Source organism: Heterocephalus glaber, unplaced genomic scaffold (assembly GCF_053883595.1).
Source record: "Heterocephalus glaber isolate CG9 unplaced genomic scaffold, H.glaber_assembly_v1.0 deba00001608, whole genome shotgun sequence".
Classification (NCBI taxonomy): Eukaryota; Metazoa; Chordata; class Mammalia; order Rodentia; family Bathyergidae; genus Heterocephalus; species Heterocephalus glaber.
The window spans coordinates 11,093,660-11,112,336 of record NW_028258379.1 but is presented as its reverse complement, the minus strand read 5'-3'; the positions used below and the strand labels follow the sequence as shown (position 1 = coordinate 11,112,336).

Below are 18,677 nucleotides of genomic sequence, written 5' to 3'. Positions count from 1 at the left end.
TCAGCAGTGAACCTATTGGTCCTGGTCTTTTCTTAGTAGGTGTTTGTTTTCTGCTGCTATTTTGTTGCCTGCTGTTGGTCTGTTCAGGGTTTTTATATCTCCTTGGTTCAGTTATGGCACTTCATACATATCTAGAAATTTATTTCTTATAGATTCTCTGATTTATTGAAATACAGGTTTTCAAAATAGTTTTCCTGTAATCCTCTAGATTGTGGTAGTATCCACTATGATTTTGCCTTTTTCGTTCTAATTTTGTTGATACGGGTCTTTACTTCTTTTGGTAAATTTGGCTAAGGGTTTATCAATCTTATCTATCTTTTCAAAAAACCAACTCTTGATTCATTGATCCTTTGTATTGTTTTAATCTCAGTTCCAATATTTTCCACTCTGATCTCTATAATTTACTTCTACAAGTTTTGGATTTGAATTGTTCTTATTTCCTAGAACCTTGAAATGTATCATCATTAAGTTATTTGGAATTGCTGTGTTTTTTTTTAAATTTAATGTGTGCATTCGTGGTTGTAAATGTTTCTCTTAGGACTGCTTTCATTGTGTCCCATAGATTTGAACATGTTGTGCTTCCACTGTCATTTGGTTCTGGGAACTTTTAAATTTCCCTGATTTCTTCTGTGACCCACTGATTATTCATTATTATTTAATCTCCATGTATTTGCTTAGTTTCTGTAGTTTCTTTTGATGTTGATTTCTTGTTTCATTCTGCTATAATCTGACAATTTGGAAGAAGTTATTTCAATTATATTATATTCATTTAAGCATGCTTTATGACCTAGATTTGGTCTATTGTAGAAAGTTCTGTGCACTGCTAAGAAAAATGTGTATTCTATTGTTGGGTGGCACTCCTTAGGTATCTGTTTAGTTCATTTGTTCAGTGGTGTGGTTCAACTCTGATGTTTCTTTGTTGAATTTTTCTTCTGGTTGATCTATTTGTGAATGTGGGGTTTGGAGTCCCCCACTATGCTTATATTGGTGTCTGTCCAGGAATTTTATGAAATTGGATGGACTGACATTTGGTGCAATTCCTGTTGAATTGTCGTTCCCTTTACCATCATGTAGTGACATTCTTTGTCACAGTTTTGGTTTGAGGCCCACTGTCTGAAAATAGGATAGGTCCTTTTGCTCTTGGTCACTATATATCTTTATGAATGATGTGTGTCTACTGTATGCCAGATATTGTTGGGTTTTGTTTTTTGATCCAGTCTGCCAGCCTGTGTCTTTTCATTGGGGAGGTAAGACTACTGACACTGAGTGTTATTATTAAGAAGTATTTACTTAATTGGATCATTTCATTATCTTTCAAGTGCTGAGTCCTTTATTTTTCCCTTTTATTTAACTATACTCCCAGGTAGATGTATTGTTTCCTTTGGTCTTTTGGTGATGTTGGCCTTCCTGTCTCTGTGAAGGATTCCTTTAAGTACTTTCTGTAATGCTGGTTTGGTGGTCATGAACTTCTGGAGGTTCTTTTCATTGTGGAATATTTTATTTCTCCATCAATTTTGAAGGATAATTTTGCAGGATATAGTAACCTCACTTGGGAGTTGTTTTCTTTTAGGTCTTGAAAAATTTTGCTCCAAGATCTCCTGGCTTGTAAGGTTTGTGTTGGGAAATCTGCTGTTATTTGGACAGACTTGCCTTTAGAGTTTACTTAATGGTTTTCTCTAACAGCTTTCAGTATATTCTCTTTGTGCTCAATAATGATGTGTTACGGAGAGGTTCTTTTCTGGGTGTGGTAGGGTTCTATATCCCTTATTTACCTGAAAATGGAATTCTTTTCCTAGATGTGAAAATTTTTCTGCTATGTTTTTAGTGAGTAAAAATTTTATACCTTTGACATTGTCTTCTTTCCCTATCTTCTATAATTTTTAGTTGGTGTTTTGTTGTTATTGTTGTTTCAGTCATCTAACAGCTGTTAGATCCAGCTTCCATGGTATCTTGTTGCTTTCATAGTATCACTGAGTGCATGATATTCTACATCAACCTTGTCTTCTGGTTCTGACATTCTCCTCTTAAATGGTCATTCCTGTTGCCCATACTTTCAGTTGAGTTTTTCATATCTAGTATTTTTGCTTGGTTCATTTTCAAAAACTAATCATTCACTAAATGATCATTCATATCATGCATTCCCTTCTTTAATTCAATCAACTTTTGTTTGTATCTTCTTTAAGCTCATTAAACATCAAATTGTTTGTTTATGGGCTCTGTAAGCTCACTGAACATCTTATGGGATAGCTTATTAGTTTCTTCTTTGATCTCTTCAAACATTTTACCCATTTAATGTTTAGTTCTTTGTCTGAACCATCGTCTACTTCAGTGTTTGTGAGATTAGCCTTTTGGGGATTAAGAATTTCTGGAGTTTTTTGTTTTTTGTGTTTTGGTTTTTTTGCTCATGATTTTACTGTTTTTGTGCTGAGGGTTGAAGATCATTTAGGTAGAGAAACTCTGACACTAATGTGGAGATTGTTTTAGTTAGTGCATATCTTCCTGTGATAAACTTTTGGCTCTGGTTATGTTTTAATGATCACACATCTATTCAACCTATTCAACTTGGTAGGATCAGTCCTGTCATTGCATTGCAAAGAGAAAACAACCACTGATTTTATCAGCTTCTACAGAACCAACCACCAGAAGTATAATTGGAGACTAGTGGAAGCTATAGAAAGGGTGGAACCAATTAATGTACTGGTAGAAAGTTTGTGTTTGAATCCTCCAATTTTGGTGAGGGTTAAACCTGACATGACATGAAAGACTTGTTGAAAGTATTAATTCTCATTCCCATTTTACATATACAAACACTTGACATACTCACACATACACACACATACACATATGTATATATAAGATGACAGGTAAAAAGAAAAAAAAAAAACCCATCCATACAAAGACAGAAGAGTAGAGTCCTATCAGTCCTATTTGTGCTTTAGTTCAGCCAGTACTGTATACCCTTTCCCCTTAGTTCAAAAATGGAGAGAACTTGCCTTGTAGCATTTGTGAGGGCTGTGCTCCAGTCCTCTGGTTGTGGCTAGCATACCAGTGGTTTAGCTGGTTCACCTCCTACAGTTTGTTCTTTTGCTTACTAGTGAGTAAAGGGAAATGGAGGTCCAGGCAGATCAGGTCTAGCTGTTTTCAGCTGCACTTCTGTGGACCTGACCCAGGATTTTGTCTGCCTTATGATAGGAAACCTTCAACTGTATTGGGGGTGAGAGGAGAACAGAGGGATTGGTCAAGAACCTGGTCTTCCTCAGTCTCATTCCCCTTCTTTTTGTGATAATCTCTGCAGCTGCTTCGCTCTGTTCTCTCTATGCCTCTAAGGGTAAGCTCACTGTGCAATACCTTCTGACCCTCCGCACCTCTCCAGCTTTCTGCACATGCCAAATTCTTTTCTTGCCTCTCTGCCAATCAGTGGCATTTAGGGCTCAGTGCAGGAGAGCCCTTCTGCTTGGAATTCAGTAGTGTTTGGGAGCTCAGCAGCTTCTGGTGGGTGGTGGGATGGATCTCACCCAGGAGCCCATCACTCAGAGGCTTTTGAAGGGCAGGGGACAGGCAGGATACAACATAGGCAAAGAGTTTAGTGGTGGCCGTGTGTGTGTGTGGGGGGCAGGTTGCTGCCTCTGGCACTGCTCCAGTGTCTTTTCTCCACCCCCTGATCATTCCAGTCACAGCTGCTGCATGCCCTTGAGTCTTACTGTCCTATAGATTGCTCAATGCCTGCTTCTGGGTCCCTGTCCAGGACTATGCCCTTGTGTCTTTCTGTCCCGAGGCTTGCTGTTCCTCAGTCCCTACTTTCTGAGTGATTTTTCTGGACTGCACTTTTCTTAGTGCCATTGATATAGGAGAAATAAATGTAACTTCCAGCCTGCTAGATAGATGTCAGATACACTGAGTTTATGTTCCCCAAAATCAACGAATGAATTCTAAGGAACAACAGATGTTAAGAATAAGAAAACTTTATAGAGAGGGATACCTCCTCAGAGACAGGAGGGGACCTGAGAGTGGGTTGCCATTGAGTCCTCTTCTCAAAGGAAGTTTTATAGAGCAAAATCATGAGGTGGGTACAACATGGGTCAAAACAGTGATCAACCAATGAAATTATAAGTGTAGCCACTTAAGTAATATTTTTTTTTACTTAATATTGATCTAATACCTTCTGACTCCTCCATACCTCTCCAGCTTTCTACATATGCTAGAATCTTTTTTTTTGCCTCTCAAATAGTCTCTGTCCAGCCTGCAAATCAGTGGCATTTAGGGCTCAGTGCAGGAGAGCCTTTCTGCTTGGAATTCAGTAGTGTTTGAGAACCAATGGGAAGGGGCTCACACGGGTTTCTATCTCAGCAGCTTCTGGTGGGTGGTGGGATGGATCCCACCCAAGAGCCCATCACTCTGAGGCTTTTGAAAGGGAGGTAGCCTGTAGGATACCACACAGGCACAGAGCATAGTAATGGCCTTGTGGGGGTGGGGGGTGGGGGGGCAGGTTGCTGACTGGCACTGCTCCAGTGTCTTTTCTGTACCTCCTGATCACTCCAGTCACAGCAGCTGCATGCCCCTGAGACTCACTGTCCAGTAGATTGCTCAATGCCTGGTTCTAGGTCTCTATCAGACTGTGCCCTTGTGTCTTTCTGTCCTGAGGCTTGCTGTTCTTAGTCACTACCTTCTGAGTGATTTTCTGGCCTACACCTTTCTTAATGTCCTGATCTGAAGAGGCCCTCTTCTGCTTGTTGTGCTCCATCTCCCCATGGGAAGAGAGCTAGGATGGGTGGGCCCTGGGCTGTAAGTGCCTCCTAGGTGAGACACCAATCACTACACCAGCTGCTGCTGCCACATTTAGTTTCTTCCCTCAGGGGATTAGATGCTTTCACAAGAGTTCATGTTTGCCAGATCTGGGCTATAAACAGTGCTGAGATCTGGAGGCAGCCCTGCTGCTTTCTCTAAGCACCCCTGATACTGAAATTCATCACATGGGCTTCTTCAATTTGTCTTCCCCTTTTTGGGTTTCATTTTCATGCTGTTTTGGGGTACCTGTGAGTCCTGATGAGTGTCTTCTGAACATCTCATGACCTCTGTTGCCTCTAGTCTGCCATGATGTCTCCTCCTTTGTTCCTTATTTTAGAATATGACCTTTCAGTAGTTCACTATTGTGTATGATATTAGCAGTAAGTTTTTCATAAATGTCCTTTTTATGTTGAGGATATTCCCTTCTAGTCCTGCTTTATTTAAGGTTCTTTAAAGTGCTTTTCAATATCAATTATGATGATGTGTTTCTTTTTTTTTTCATTCTGTTAATGTACTATATTACATTGATTTTCTTATGTTGAACTACCGTTGTATTCTTGGGATAAATCCCACTTGGTCATTATGTATAACTTTCAATATGCTGTCAAACTCTGTTAGTATTTTGTTGAGGATTTTGTGTCAATATTAATGAGGGAAATTGTCCTACAGTGTTTTAGTTCTCTGGTATAATATCTTTGCTATCAGAGTAATGCTAGCTCTATATAATGAATTAGGAACTGTTTCCTACTCTTCTGTTTTTGTCGGTGTTTGAGAAGGATGGCAATAATTTGAATGTTTGGTAGAGTTCATCATATGAGGCAATCTGGTCAGTTTCCTTTGTTGAAAGTTTTTGATTACTGATTCACAATTTCATTTGTTAGGAGTCTATGTAATTTTCTATTAATTGATAAATCAGTTTTGATACTTTTCATATTTTAAGGAATTTGTTCATTTCATGTAGGTTATTCAGTTGGTGTATACACGTGTTCATATGGTATTCTCCAATAATTCTTTTTCTTTAGTGTTCATAATATAAACCCTCTTTTCATTTTTAATTTTAGTGATGTGAGTCAATTTTAATTTTTTTTAGTAGGTGAAAGTTTGTCAGTTTTGTCAATCTTTTCAAAGAACCAAGTTTTGCTTTCATTAATTCTATTGTTTTCATATATATATATTTGTTGTTGTTGTTGTTGTTGTTGTTTTCCCTTCTCCTCCCACCTCCCTCCCACCTGCCTCCCTTGATCTCTTGGTCCCTTTCCCTTTTTGTAACTCCCTATTTCCTATTATCAGTCTTTTATTTTTCTTTTTATTTGTATTTTGAGTTTCTTGTATAAGAGAAACCATGCATGTGATATTCAAAGTTTGTGTGTCTGATTTATCTCACTTTGCATTATGGCATCGAGTTGCATCCATTTTCCTATGAGTTACATTTACCCTTTATGCCAAAATAGTATGTTATTATTTATGAACACCACACTTTCCTTTCTTTTGTGTAGTTTTTTGAGACAAAGTTTCACTATGTAGCCAGGGCTGGCCTCACACTTGCATCAATCCTCATGCCTTGGCCTCCCAAGTGCTTGGAATACAGACGTGAACCACCTTTTTTTTTTAATCCATTCATCTGTTGATGGACACATAGGTCACTTCCAAGATTTCACTATGTGGTTGTGCTGCTATGAACATAGGTATGCATGTATCACTGTGATATAATGTCTTTAACTCTTTCAGGAAGATACATAGAAGGGGAATAGCTGAGTCAAATGGAATTTCTAGTTTTAGTTTTTTGAGGAATCTCCATACTGATTTCCGTAATGGTTGACTAATTTCCAGATTCTCCATTTTATTGCCATACTGTACAGGTTTCTGAACAGGTTGGTAATAATATTCTGAATTTTGGGAGTATCTGTTGTAATTTCACCTTTTTCATTTCTAATTGCATTGATTTGGGTCTTTTTGGTAAGATTGGCTAAGGATTTGTCTTTTTTCTTTATTCTTTCAAAGAACTTGATCTTCAATTCATTGATGCTGTGTATTGCTTTTTTAGTCTCAATTTCATTGATTTCTGCTTTGATCTTTATAATTTTCTTCCTTGTATTAGCTTTGGATTAGGGTTGTTCTTAATTTTCTGTGACCTTGAGGTGCATCATTAAGTTATTTAGGCTTGCTCTGTTTTTCTTTTTCTTTTTCTTTTTTTCTTTTTGGTTAAATTCTTTTATTGGTATATTTTAGGTATACAACACAATTACATTTCTCATTGGGAATTGTACCTTTATGTAATGCATCTTGGTTCTTATTTTTTCCCCGTTCCTAGCCCTCCCTTCACGCCCTCCACCCTTCTCTATTTACAAAGACTTTATTTCCATTTTTTCTATTTCTCATCATTTTTCCTTTCCCTTCTTTCCTTTCCCCTGCCCCTCCCACTACCCCTACTCCTTTGGACCTTTTCTTCCTATTTTGCATTATCCATTATTCATTCTAATCATTGGTACATTTTAGGTATACAATATAATGACATTCATCATTGGAAATTTGCACCTGTACATAATCTCTCTTGGTTCTTATTTTTCACCCTTGCCCAGCCCTCCCTTCAACCCCTCCATTTCTCCCTATTTACAAAGATTTTGTTCCTATTGTTCAATTTTCTCATATTAATCCCATTCCCTTCTGTCCTTTTCCCTAGCCCTCCCACTTCCTTCCCCTTTGCCTCTTTTCTTCCTATTTCACATTGCCTATTATACATTTTAGTCCTTATTTACACTTTCAGTTTCTCACACTAGAGAAACTATTCAGTATTTATACGTGTGTGTGTGCTATTTATTTCACTTAAGAGTATCGCCTCAATGTGCATCCACTTAGCTATAAATGTCTCTAATTTCACATTTTTTATGGATGAGTAGTACTCCATTTTATAAAAAAAACCCCACATTTTCTTTATCCAGTCTCCAGTTGATGGGCATTTGGGCTGTTTCCAAGTTTTAGCTATCACAAACTGTGCTGCTATGAACATGGGTGCACATATATCACTGTGGTATGATTCTTTTAATTCTTTGGGGAAGATCCCCAGCAGTGGAATAGCGGGGTCAAATGGGACTTCTAGTCCTAGTTCTTTGAGGTATCTCCATACTGATTTCCACAGTGGTTGCACTAGTCTGCACTCCCACCAGCAGTGGAGCAGGGTTCCTCTTTCCCCACAGCCCCGCCAGCATTTGTTATTGGTGGATTTCATGATAGCAGCCATTCTTTCTGGGGTGAGGTGGAATCTCAGCATTGTTTTCATTTGCATCTCTTGAATGACCAGTGATGTTGAACATTTTTTCATATATTTATTTGCTATTTCTACTTCTTTGTCTGAGAAATGTCTTTTCATTTCAGATGCCCATTTTTGGATTGGGTCTTTAAATTTGAGAGGTCTGATATTTTTAAGTTTTTTATAGATTTGAGATAGTAGCCCTTTGTCTGAAGAAAAGCAGGTGAAGATTTTTTCCCACATTGTGGGTTGTCTCTTCACACTGCTGGTGGTTTGTCTTGCTATGCAGAAGCTTTTTAATAAGAAGAGATCCCACTTGTTGATTGTTTGTGCTAGTTCACGGGCAACTGAGGTTTTCTTCATAAAATCTTTTTCTACACCGATGTCTTCAAGGGTTCTACCTAACCTCTGTTCCAACTGGTTCAGAGTTTCTATTTTTTTTTTTTTTTTGGTACCGAGGATCGAACTCGGGTCCTTGCGCTTGTGCAGCAGGTGGCGAAACCACTGAGCCAAATCCCTGGCCCTAGAGTTTCTATTTTAATATTTAGATCTTTAATCTATTTTGATTTTAGTTTAGTGCATGGTGAGAGATATAGGTCTAGTTTTAATCTTTGGCAAGTTGAAGCCCAGTTTTTCCAGCACCATTTCTTAAAGAGGCTGTCTTTCCTCCAGTGAGGGTGTTTGGCTCCTTTATCAAAGATGAGATGGCTGAGTGTGTCTGGTGTTGTTTCTGCATCTTCTAATCTGTTCCACTGGTCCTCAGGTCTGTTTCATTGCCAGTACCATGCTGTTTTTATCACAGTAGCTTTGTAGTACAGTTGCAGGTTGGGGATTGTGATACCCCCTGCCATGTCCTTGTTACCTAGAATTGTTTTTGCTATTCTGGGTCTCTTCTTGTTCCAAATGAATTTTTGGATTGTTTTCTCGAGGTCTATGAAGTATGCTGCTGGGATCTCAATTGGAATTGCATTCAATCTATATAGCAGTTTTGGAAGTATGGCCATTTTCACTCTATTAATCCTTCCTACCCAGGAGCAGGGGTTGTCTGTCCATTTTCTGATACCATCTTCAATCTGTCTTTTCAGAGTGCTATAGTTTTCAGAGACGAGGTCTTTGATTTCTTTCGTTAGGTTGATTCCTAGGTATTTCAGTTTTTTGGATGCTATTGTGAAAGGAATTATTTGCCCTATTTCTCTCTCAGTGAGTCTGTCATTCATATAGAGGAAAGCTATTGATTTTTGTGTGTTAACCTTGTAACCAGCTACTTGACTGAATTTGGTTATTAAGCCTAGAAGACTTTTGGTGGAGTTCTTGGGGTCTTCTATATAGAGTATCATGTCATCTGCAAATAATGACAATTTGACTTTTTCATTTCCTATCTTTATTCCTTTTATTTCTTTCTCTTGTCTAATTGCTGTGGCTAATGTTTCCAGAACTATATTGAACAAGAGTGGTGATAGTGGACATCCTTGTCTTGTTCCTGATTTTAGTGTGAAGGATTTCAGTTTTTGACCATTTAGTATGATATTGGCTGTTGGTTTTTCATAGGTGGCTTTTATCAGTTTAAGGTAGAGACCATCTATTCCATTTTTTTGTAGGGTTTTTAATCATAAATGCATGTTGGATTTTGTCAAATGCTTTCTCTGCATCTATGGAGATGATCATATGGTTTTTGTTCTTGGCTCTATCGATATAGTGTATTGCATAGATTGATTTGCGTATGTTGAACCATCCCTGCATCCCTGGGATGAATCCACTTGGTCAGGGTGTATGATCTTCTTGATGATCTTCTGCATTCTATTTGCAGGATCTTAAGGATTTTTGCATCTATGTTCATTAGTGAAATTGGCCTATAGTTCTCCTTTTCGGTTGGGTCGTTCTCTGCTTTGGGGATCAAGGTGATGCTTGCTTCCAGGAATCAATTCAGGAGTATTGCTTCCCTTTCAATTTCATTGAAGAGTTTAAACAGTAGTGGCAGCCATTCCTCTCTAAATGTCTTGTAGGATTCAGCAGTGAAGCCATCATGCCCGGGCTTTTCTTAGTTGATAAGATTTTAATTACATTTTCAATTTCATTGGTTGATATTGGGTTGTTCAGAATTTTTAGGTCTTCTTCGTTCAACTTTGGTAATTCATATGTATCTAGGAATCTGTCCATTTCTTCTCTGTTGTCCATCTTATTGGCATATAGGTTCTGAAAGTAGGTATTGATGAGCCTCTGGATTTCTGTTGGGTCTGTTGTAATTTCACCCTTTTTATTTATAATTGCATGGATTTGGGGCTTTTCTTTCCTTTTTCTGACAAGGTTGGCTAAGGGTTTATCAATTTTGTTGATTCTTTCGAAGAACCAACTCTTGGCTTCATTGATTTTTTTGTGTTGTTCTCTTAGTCTCCATTGCATTGATTTCTCCTCTGATCTTTATAATTTCCTCCCTTGTATGAGCTCTGAGGTTGTCTTGTTCTTTTTCTAGAAGCTTGAGGTGCAGTGTCAGGTTGTTTAATTGGGCTCATTCTGTTTTCCTAATATGCATATTCACTGCTATGAATTTCCCACGTAAGACAGCTTTCATTGTGTCCCACAGATTCCGATATGTTGTATTGTCATTGTCATTTAATTGAAGGAACTGTCTGATTTCTTCTTTAATTTCCTGTGACCCATTGGTTATTCAGAAGTGTGTTGTTCAACTTCCACGTGTTTATGCAATTTTTTGAGTTTCTTTTGTTATGGATCTCCAATTTTATCGCACTATGGTCTGATAATATACAGGGAATAACTTCAATTCCTTTGCACTTACTTAAACATATTTTATGTGTGAATATGTGGTCTATTTTGGAGAATGACCCATGTGTAGCTGAGAAGAATGTGTATTCTGATTTTGTGGGGTGGAAGACTCGGTAAACATCTGTTAAGTTTATTTGTTCAAGTTCGATTGAGTTCTAGTATTTCATTACTTATTTTTAGTCTAGTTGATCTATCTATTTGTGACAGTGGGGTGTTGAGGTCCCCCACTACAATTGTATTAGTGGATATATGACTTTTGATGTCTGTTAGTATTTGTTTTATGTAGTTGGGCGCACTAGTGTTTGGTGCATAGATATTTATGATTGTCATCGCTTCCTCTTGGATTGTTCCCTTTACAAGAATGTAGTGTCCTTCTTCATCCCTCTTAATCAGTGTTGGTTTGAAATCTACTTGATCTGCAAAGAGGATAGCTACTCCTGCCTTTTTTCGGGTTCCTGTCGCATGGAGTATTGTTTTCCACCCTTTTAACTTTCAGTCTGTGAGTTTCCTTTTGAATTATGTGTGTTTCTTGTGTGCAGCATATTGTTAGATTTTGCTTCTTGACCTATTCTGCCAGTCTATATCTTTTGATTGGTGAATTGAGACCATTAACATTGATGGGTATAACTGAAATGTATTGACTTGTCATTGCCATGACCTTTTCTTTTTGTTGGGTTCTCCCCCTTTACATTTAATTTCTTGTCATGCCAGATGGGTTCATTCTGCTTTGCTTCCTTGGGTTGTGATCCTCAATGTCTGTTCCTAGGATATTGTGTAAAATTCTTTGGATTGCTGGTTTGGTATTCACGAAGTTTCTAAGGTACTCTTTGTCATGAAAGTATCTTATTTCTCCATCAATTTTGAAAGATAGTTTTGCAGGGTACATCAATCTGGGTTGGAGGCTATTTTCTTTTAGGGCTTGGAATATGTCATTCCAAGCTCTTCTTGCCTTCAGGGTTTGTGTTGAGAAGTCTGCTGTGATTCTGATGGGCTTTCTTCTTTATGTGATTTGTTTCTTTTCTCTGACTGCTTGGAGAACTTTGTTCTTCTGTTGTGTTTGTGGAATCTTAACAATTATATGCCTATGTGTAGATTTTTTTTGATCCAGGCTATTTGGAGTCCTATATGCCTCACTTATCTGTATGTCAAGCTCTTTTCCCCTGCTTGGGAAATTTTCTGCCATTATTTCTGTGAAGAGATTTTTTATGTCATCTGCACTCTCTCCTGTTTCTTCATTGACTCCAATCAGTCTTATGTTATTCTTCTTTGCATCATCTAGCAGCTGCTGAATTGATTTCTCATGTTCCCTTATAATTTTGAAGCAATTTTTCTTTTCCTGGTCATTAATTGCAATCTTATCTTCTACATCTGAAATTCTGTCCTCACATTTGCTCATTCTGCTGTGTAGACTTTCAATGGAGTTTTTCATCTCCTGGAAATCTATTTGGATCTGTTCTATGGACTCCATTTGTTTCCTATGTTGGGATTCCATCATGTTCCTGAGCTCCTCTCTAGATTTATTAATCATGTCTTGCACTAGGAGCACAATCTCCCCTGTTATCTGAGAAATTATTTCTGATTTTATTTTTTCCAGATCCCCTTTTGTTGCCAGTTCATTGGGTCCACATGGTTGAGTATCAGAGTGTTCCATCTCATTTCCCTTTGGTGTTGCTGTAGGTGATCTGGAAGTCTGGTTTTGAGACTTATTTATGTGTTTTCTCATTTCGACTGGGGGGGTGGGGGGCTGGTGTTGGCGCCCGCCAGGATCACCTCCTCTGAGCTGGGAGAGGTGGGACAGGGGCCGGGAACGGTGATAGGGATGGTGGCCCAGAAGCCCCTTCCTCTGGGCTGGGAGCGCCGGGACAGAAGGTGGCCCAAAAGCCCTTTCCTCTGGGCTAGGGGCAGTGAGAGGGATGGTGGCTGGGAAGCCCTTTCTTCTGGACCAGGAGCAGTAAGACAGCGGGTCAGAAGCCACTACCTCTGGGCCAGGAGCGGTGGGAGGGATGGTGGCCTGGAAGCCCCTTCCTCTGGGTTGGGAGCAGCAGGAGGGATGGTGGCCGGGAAGCCCCTTCCTCTGGACCAGGAGCAGTAGGACGGCGGCTCAGAAGCCCCTACCTCTGGGCCAGGAGCAGCGGGAGGGATGGTGGCCCAGAAGCCCCTTCTTCTGGGCTGGGAGCAGCGGGATGGATGGTGGCTAGGAAGCCCCTTCCTCTGGACCAGGAGCAGTGGGGTGGTGGCTCAGGAGCCCCTACCTCTGGGCCGGGAGCGGCGGGACCCAGTACTGTGGTCTGGTGGTTGGGTGTCCTCTGCGCCTTTGTAATGTGGAACCAGGTGGCTGTACAGAGGAGCGGGGGCAGGGGTGTCCAGTGGATTGCTGCCGGGGTGCGGGGTGATTCGGCGCACGACCTCCGTAGGGCGTCTGCAGACCTGCCTGTCTGCGGCGGGCTGATTCAGCGTGTTCCACACGACTCGCCTGTTTTTCTAATGTCAGCATTCACAACTATAAAATTCCCTCTTGGACCTGCTTTTGTTGTGCCACATAGATTCTGGTATCCTGTACTGACTGTACTGGCTTTTTCTTTCATTCTAGGAACTAATTTCTTCTGTGACTCATTGATTTTTCAAGTGTACTGTTTAATTTCCATGGATTTGCATAACTTCTGTAGTTTCTTCTGCTGTTGATTTATAGTTTCATCATGCTATGATCTGAAAATATGCATGGGATAATTTTGATTCTTTTGCCTTTACTTATTCATACTTTATGGGCTAGCATGTGGTCTATTTTAGAGAAATTTCCATGTAAGTACAATTTGTATTCTTTTGTTGTTGGATTAATCACAGTATAGATATGTATTAAGTTCATTTGTGTTTCAACTCTAATATTTCTTGATTGATTTTTTTTCGGTGTAGTTGATCTGCTGTGGTAGTGGAGTATCGTGGTTCCCCAATATAATTGCATTACTGTTTATCTGATCTTTTATGTGTAGTAGTGGTTTCTTTTATGGAGTTGGGTGTATGGGTGTTCAGTGCTGTTATGTTTACAATTGTTACCTCTTCCTGTTGAATTGTTCCCTTACTAGGTAGTGACCTTCTTTGCCTCTTCTGATTATCTTGGCTTAATCACTTTGGCTGAAAATAAAATAGCTACTCCTGCTTGTTTTCAGATTCTCCATGCACAGACCTTTGATTGACTGATTGACTGATTGATTTTGAGATAGGGTCTCACTATATAGTTTAGACTGGCCTTGAACTTATGTAGCCCAGGGTATCCTTGAACTCATAGTGATCCTCCTGCCTCAGCCTCCCGAGTGCTGGGATTATAGGTGTATGCTACCACTCCCAGATCCATCTTTTGATTTTTAGTCTGTGAATTTCTTTTTGGATCATATGTTTCTTGTATACAGCATATCATTGGATTTTGTTTGATTCATTCTGCCAATCTGTGTTTTATCATTGGAGAATTGAGACCATTCACACTTAGAGAGTTATTACCAAAAGGTACTGAGTTATTCCTTTCATTCACTGCATTATGTTCCTCTTGCTGGTTCCTTTTTTCCCCTTTGCTTAACTTTTCACCCTGCCTTGTATGTTCATTCTATTAGATTTTGGGGCATTGTTGGCTTTAGTGCCACTTTTACGGATATCCTTGAGAATTTATGGAGTCCTGGTTTTGTAGTCATTAATCTTTTAACATTGTCTTTATCATAGAAAGACCTTGTTTCTCTATTAATTCTGAAAGGTAGTTTTGTAGGGTATATCAGTTGTTTTCTTTTAGGGCTTGAAACACTTCACACTCTCCTGGCTTTTAAGGTTTGAGTTGAAAACTGCTGTAATTCTAATGGGTTTTCCTTTATAACTATTTTGTGGCTTTTCTCTATATTACTGTCCCCCTCTCCCAATACAAAATAGAAAAATATAAAAATTCTCAAGACCACTTCTTCCAAAATTCTACCAATCTTGGGAGAGGAGAACTAAGAAGAAAAGGGGGGATGGTTAGGAGTCTCCTCTTAAATTAGGAACAATTAATTTGATAATTGATTAAAAGCATAGTTTCTTCTCATGAACTCAGCTAATCCTGTTACATTAATACCAGAAATATCAGGAATTGGGTTCTCTGAATGCCATCAATGGGATCAAAATCAAATATGAATAGAAGCACTTGTATCTTACAAGAATCATCATAATTCTTTATCTAAGATGTGTGTAGATCTTTATATAGTCAACAAGTCATCTTGATCACTGTGTTTCTATTTTTAGTCTTACCTGATCTAAGTGGGGAACTCTGGGTAGTTTTGACTCTTTTGGGTGATACTATTTACTGACCTTGCTCTTAACTGTTGACTAGCTACCTTGAAGTCCGACTCACTAGCCACTTCTCCCGAAAAGGGTCTCTGCCTTTCTCCCTCCCCTCCCTTCTCCTTTCCTCTCCTTTTCTCTTCTTTTCATCTCTAACCTCTTTCTTTCTTTACCCCCGTCTCCTTTACTCTTCTATGATTTTCTCAGGGCTGGGCTTCAACATCGTCGGTGGGACAGATCAGCAGTATGTCTCCAACGACAGTGGCATCTACGTCAGCAGCATCAAAGAGAATGGGGCTGCGGCCCAGGATGGGCGGCTCCAGGAGGGTGACAAGATCCTCTCGGTGAGAACTGGCTTCAGCTTTCTTTGCTGTTCTTTGATTCCCTAGACTTTAAGCTCTTCCCTTGGCCACTTCCTGCCTGCTGTTTTTGGATCTGGAACTATCCATATTGTATAGTTGAATCGCAGGTAGCTTGATCAATCTTCCAACCGCACCTTCAGGTTTGGAGGATGATATTAACCTTCACTTGACAGATAAAGCAAATTAAATGCAGAATGTGAAGGTACTTGCCCAGATTAAAAAACCGCAGCAGAGAGAAATGAGCAGTTTAGGTGGGGAAGAGATTTAATACCCACAGATTTTATGTCTCTTTCATTACTTCATCAGCTCTCTTTTGTCGATTGAAACGCTGATTTGTGTCTTCTTTGGAAGGAGTATCATAAATGGAGTTAATGTCAAAGAAGGAAGATAGAAATAAAGCATCCTTTTCAGACTCAGAGCCCTTTCTCACTTGTTATTAAGATGACAAATTGGAATGCAGTTTGATGTGGATATCTGTCAACTGAGTCCCATTTTATCCTGCTAATGTCTCTTTATTACACAGTTATCGTTAATTTTTTGGAATTTCCTCAAGGGCAAGAACCATATCTTCTTTTAGCTTTTTATATCATAGCATAGTGCCCAATATGTTTAACAAATGAACAAGTTGGGAAATTCAGGAAAAGATAGAAAGGCTGACTGATAAATATGGGCCTAAGGAGCACTAGTCTCAATGTCAATTAGAATAAGCTTACCTCAGAATACAGGCAAAGTAAGACTTTTTAAAAGCATTAAAATGCATAGTATACCTCTGACTATACTTTTCATTTCTGTTCCCTACTGTTGGCTACAGTATCGTTATGATAGTATCAGTTATGGGGGTTAGGTTTTTAAAATTAACTATCAAGGTTAGCTAAAGATGGTCAGCTTGCTACATAGAAACAATACAGATGATTGATGTAAACAGTGGAGAAGTTTTCAAGGAGTGATGTGTTATCTGGGATATTCCTGGGAGTTAGAACTGGCTTCAGAGAGGTAGGATTAAAGGGAAATTTGGATTTAGGATAGAGCTTTCCATAGCAGAAGTGCCTTTTTCTCCACATGGGCCAAGAACTATGGCCTATGGTCTAAAGAGGAGAAAAGTGCTTTCTCTCATGAATTGAATAAGGTAGAAAGGCTAACTTGAAAAAGGCCTGAAATAAATTAATGACGTACATACTAAGAGAAGTCTTACTTAAGAGAGTTAAATATTTGTCTCAGAGATGTGATTTTGAACCTGTCTCCATAAGATAGGTGTATCCTTTTGAAGATGGTATTATAGTTTTAAATTTTCCCTTTTGAATTGCATCTCATGCAGTTCAATTGACCAGTGATTAAAGATCATATGAAGTCTTTGGGTCCTTTCCCTTTCTCTTCTACTCTCTCTCCTCTTGCCTTCCCCTCCCCTCCCCTCCTTTGCCTTCCATTTCTTTCTTATTATTTTTCCTTTTCTTACAGTCCTTCTGATTAAACCCAAGGGCTCACACAGGCTAGGCAAGCACTCTACCACTGAGATACTTCACCAGCTTTTTAAATTTAATTTTATTATTATTTTTTTTTCTTTTTGCTACTGGGGATCAAACTCAGGACCTTGCCCTTGCGAGGCAGGCGTGGCACCACTGAGCTAAATCTCTGGCCCTTTTTAATTTTTTTATTTTGAGATGGGGAGGGTCTTGCTAAATTGCCAGCCTGACCTCTATCTATCTTGAGATCCTCCTGCCTCCATCTCCAAGTAGCTGAGATTATACACATGTGCCACTGTGCCCAATTAAGAATCTTTCTTAAGAATACATCCTACTTAATGCAGATTGAAGTCTATCACACTGATTATTTTTACCATGTTTCAGCCCATCAGGATTCTCCTAGGCTTTATTTATTTGTGAGATGAAGACAGTGATAATCTACCTTTTCTCTCAAAGGGATATTAAAGAGTTTAGAAGCAAATTATTTCCTGCACTGTATCTCCCAGGAGAAAGGCATCCTAAAACTGTGAATCAATGTTAGTGGTGTAGTAAGGAACAATTGAGAGTGGGTTGTTAAAATAAAGGTACGGCATGTAGTTAGAATCTATGTATTTAATATTTTGACATATAAATCACAGTCTTTCCAAACACTGAAGCCTGGACTCCATGGGTGAAGAAAGAATTGAATAGAATAAGGGTTAAGAAAAAAGCCATCTTATTTGAAAAGCTTTGGTTACCAGTAGATTATTGCAGAGTGAGAATGGTGAAAAGGTTTAGACACTAAGAGTGCTAAGAACTTTAAATTTAATCTTATTTAATATTATGATAACCTTATGAGATGGATGTGATTATTATACTCATTTTGTAGCTAAGGAAACTGAATTTAATGAAGTCAAGCAGCTTTCTCCAGGGCACACAACTAGTAAGTGATACAGAACTAAAATTTCTGTTTACTTAAATTTGGAGTATTTTAACCAGTATATTATTCTGCCTTCTCTAAGGTAAATAAGGAGGGGCCGGGGATGTGGCTCAGCGGCACTGCACCTGCCTGGCAAGCACAAGGTCCTGAGTTGGTTCCCCAGTACTGGGGAAAAAAGAAAAAGGCAAATAAGGAGCTGGGATTAGTTATCCTAAAAAGAAAGTTTCCTGGTGAGTTAGCAGTACATGTTAAGTATAGTTTTATATAAAAACTGAATTCACTTTCTATAAAGGATAGAATTAGGAAAAAAATGATATAAACCTCAATGTAAAAGAATGTATTAGGTAAAGATGAGATGAACTTTTCTTACATGAGCTATTGTCTCACAATTATTGGAAGGCCTTCCAAGTTTTAAAAAAATGACTGGGGGATAATGATAGAGATAAATGTCAATGAATTGAATAGTAGATGTCTAAAAATCTTAGTTCTCTTAACTTTAAAATTTATAGCAAAGAAGAATTTCTCAAAATACAAAAAAAGGAGAAATATTACAAAGAAATATAATAAACATTACATAGATATAAAAAAGACACATTGCAAAGAATGAGGTATGTCTTTGTTCTGGTGAATTAAGGAAAAGACATTCAAAAGAGCAGAGAAAATTCCAGGGGTTGAAAGGCAAAAATAGAAGACAGCCATGGGGGAGATAGAGAAGACAGAAAAAGATGGAGCATGTGCAAGAGGAAAGGGCAGTATATCCTCTCTACATTCCTCTTACTCCTAGTTCCTAGCTAAAGTTCCTTAAACAATAATATGAAAGACTCTCT

At 38.7% G+C, this 18,677-nt stretch overlaps 1 protein-coding gene across 2 annotated transcripts in view; it reads left to right on the top strand.

Annotated features, from left to right (window-relative positions):
* Positions 1-18,677, top strand: part of Synj2bp (synaptojanin 2 binding protein) — a 49,764-nt gene that overhangs the window by 20,734 nt on the left and 10,353 nt on the right. The window contains exons 2-3 of one of the 2 annotated variants that reach the window (XM_021247144.2): positions 15,317-15,453; positions 17,933-18,080. In XM_021247144.2, the coding sequence (XP_021102803.2) occupies positions 15,317-15,453; positions 17,933-18,080 (285 nt within the window). The remainder of the gene's footprint in view (positions 1-15,316; positions 15,454-17,932; positions 18,081-18,677) is intronic. The other variant, XM_013067481.3, reaches the window with a different exon arrangement.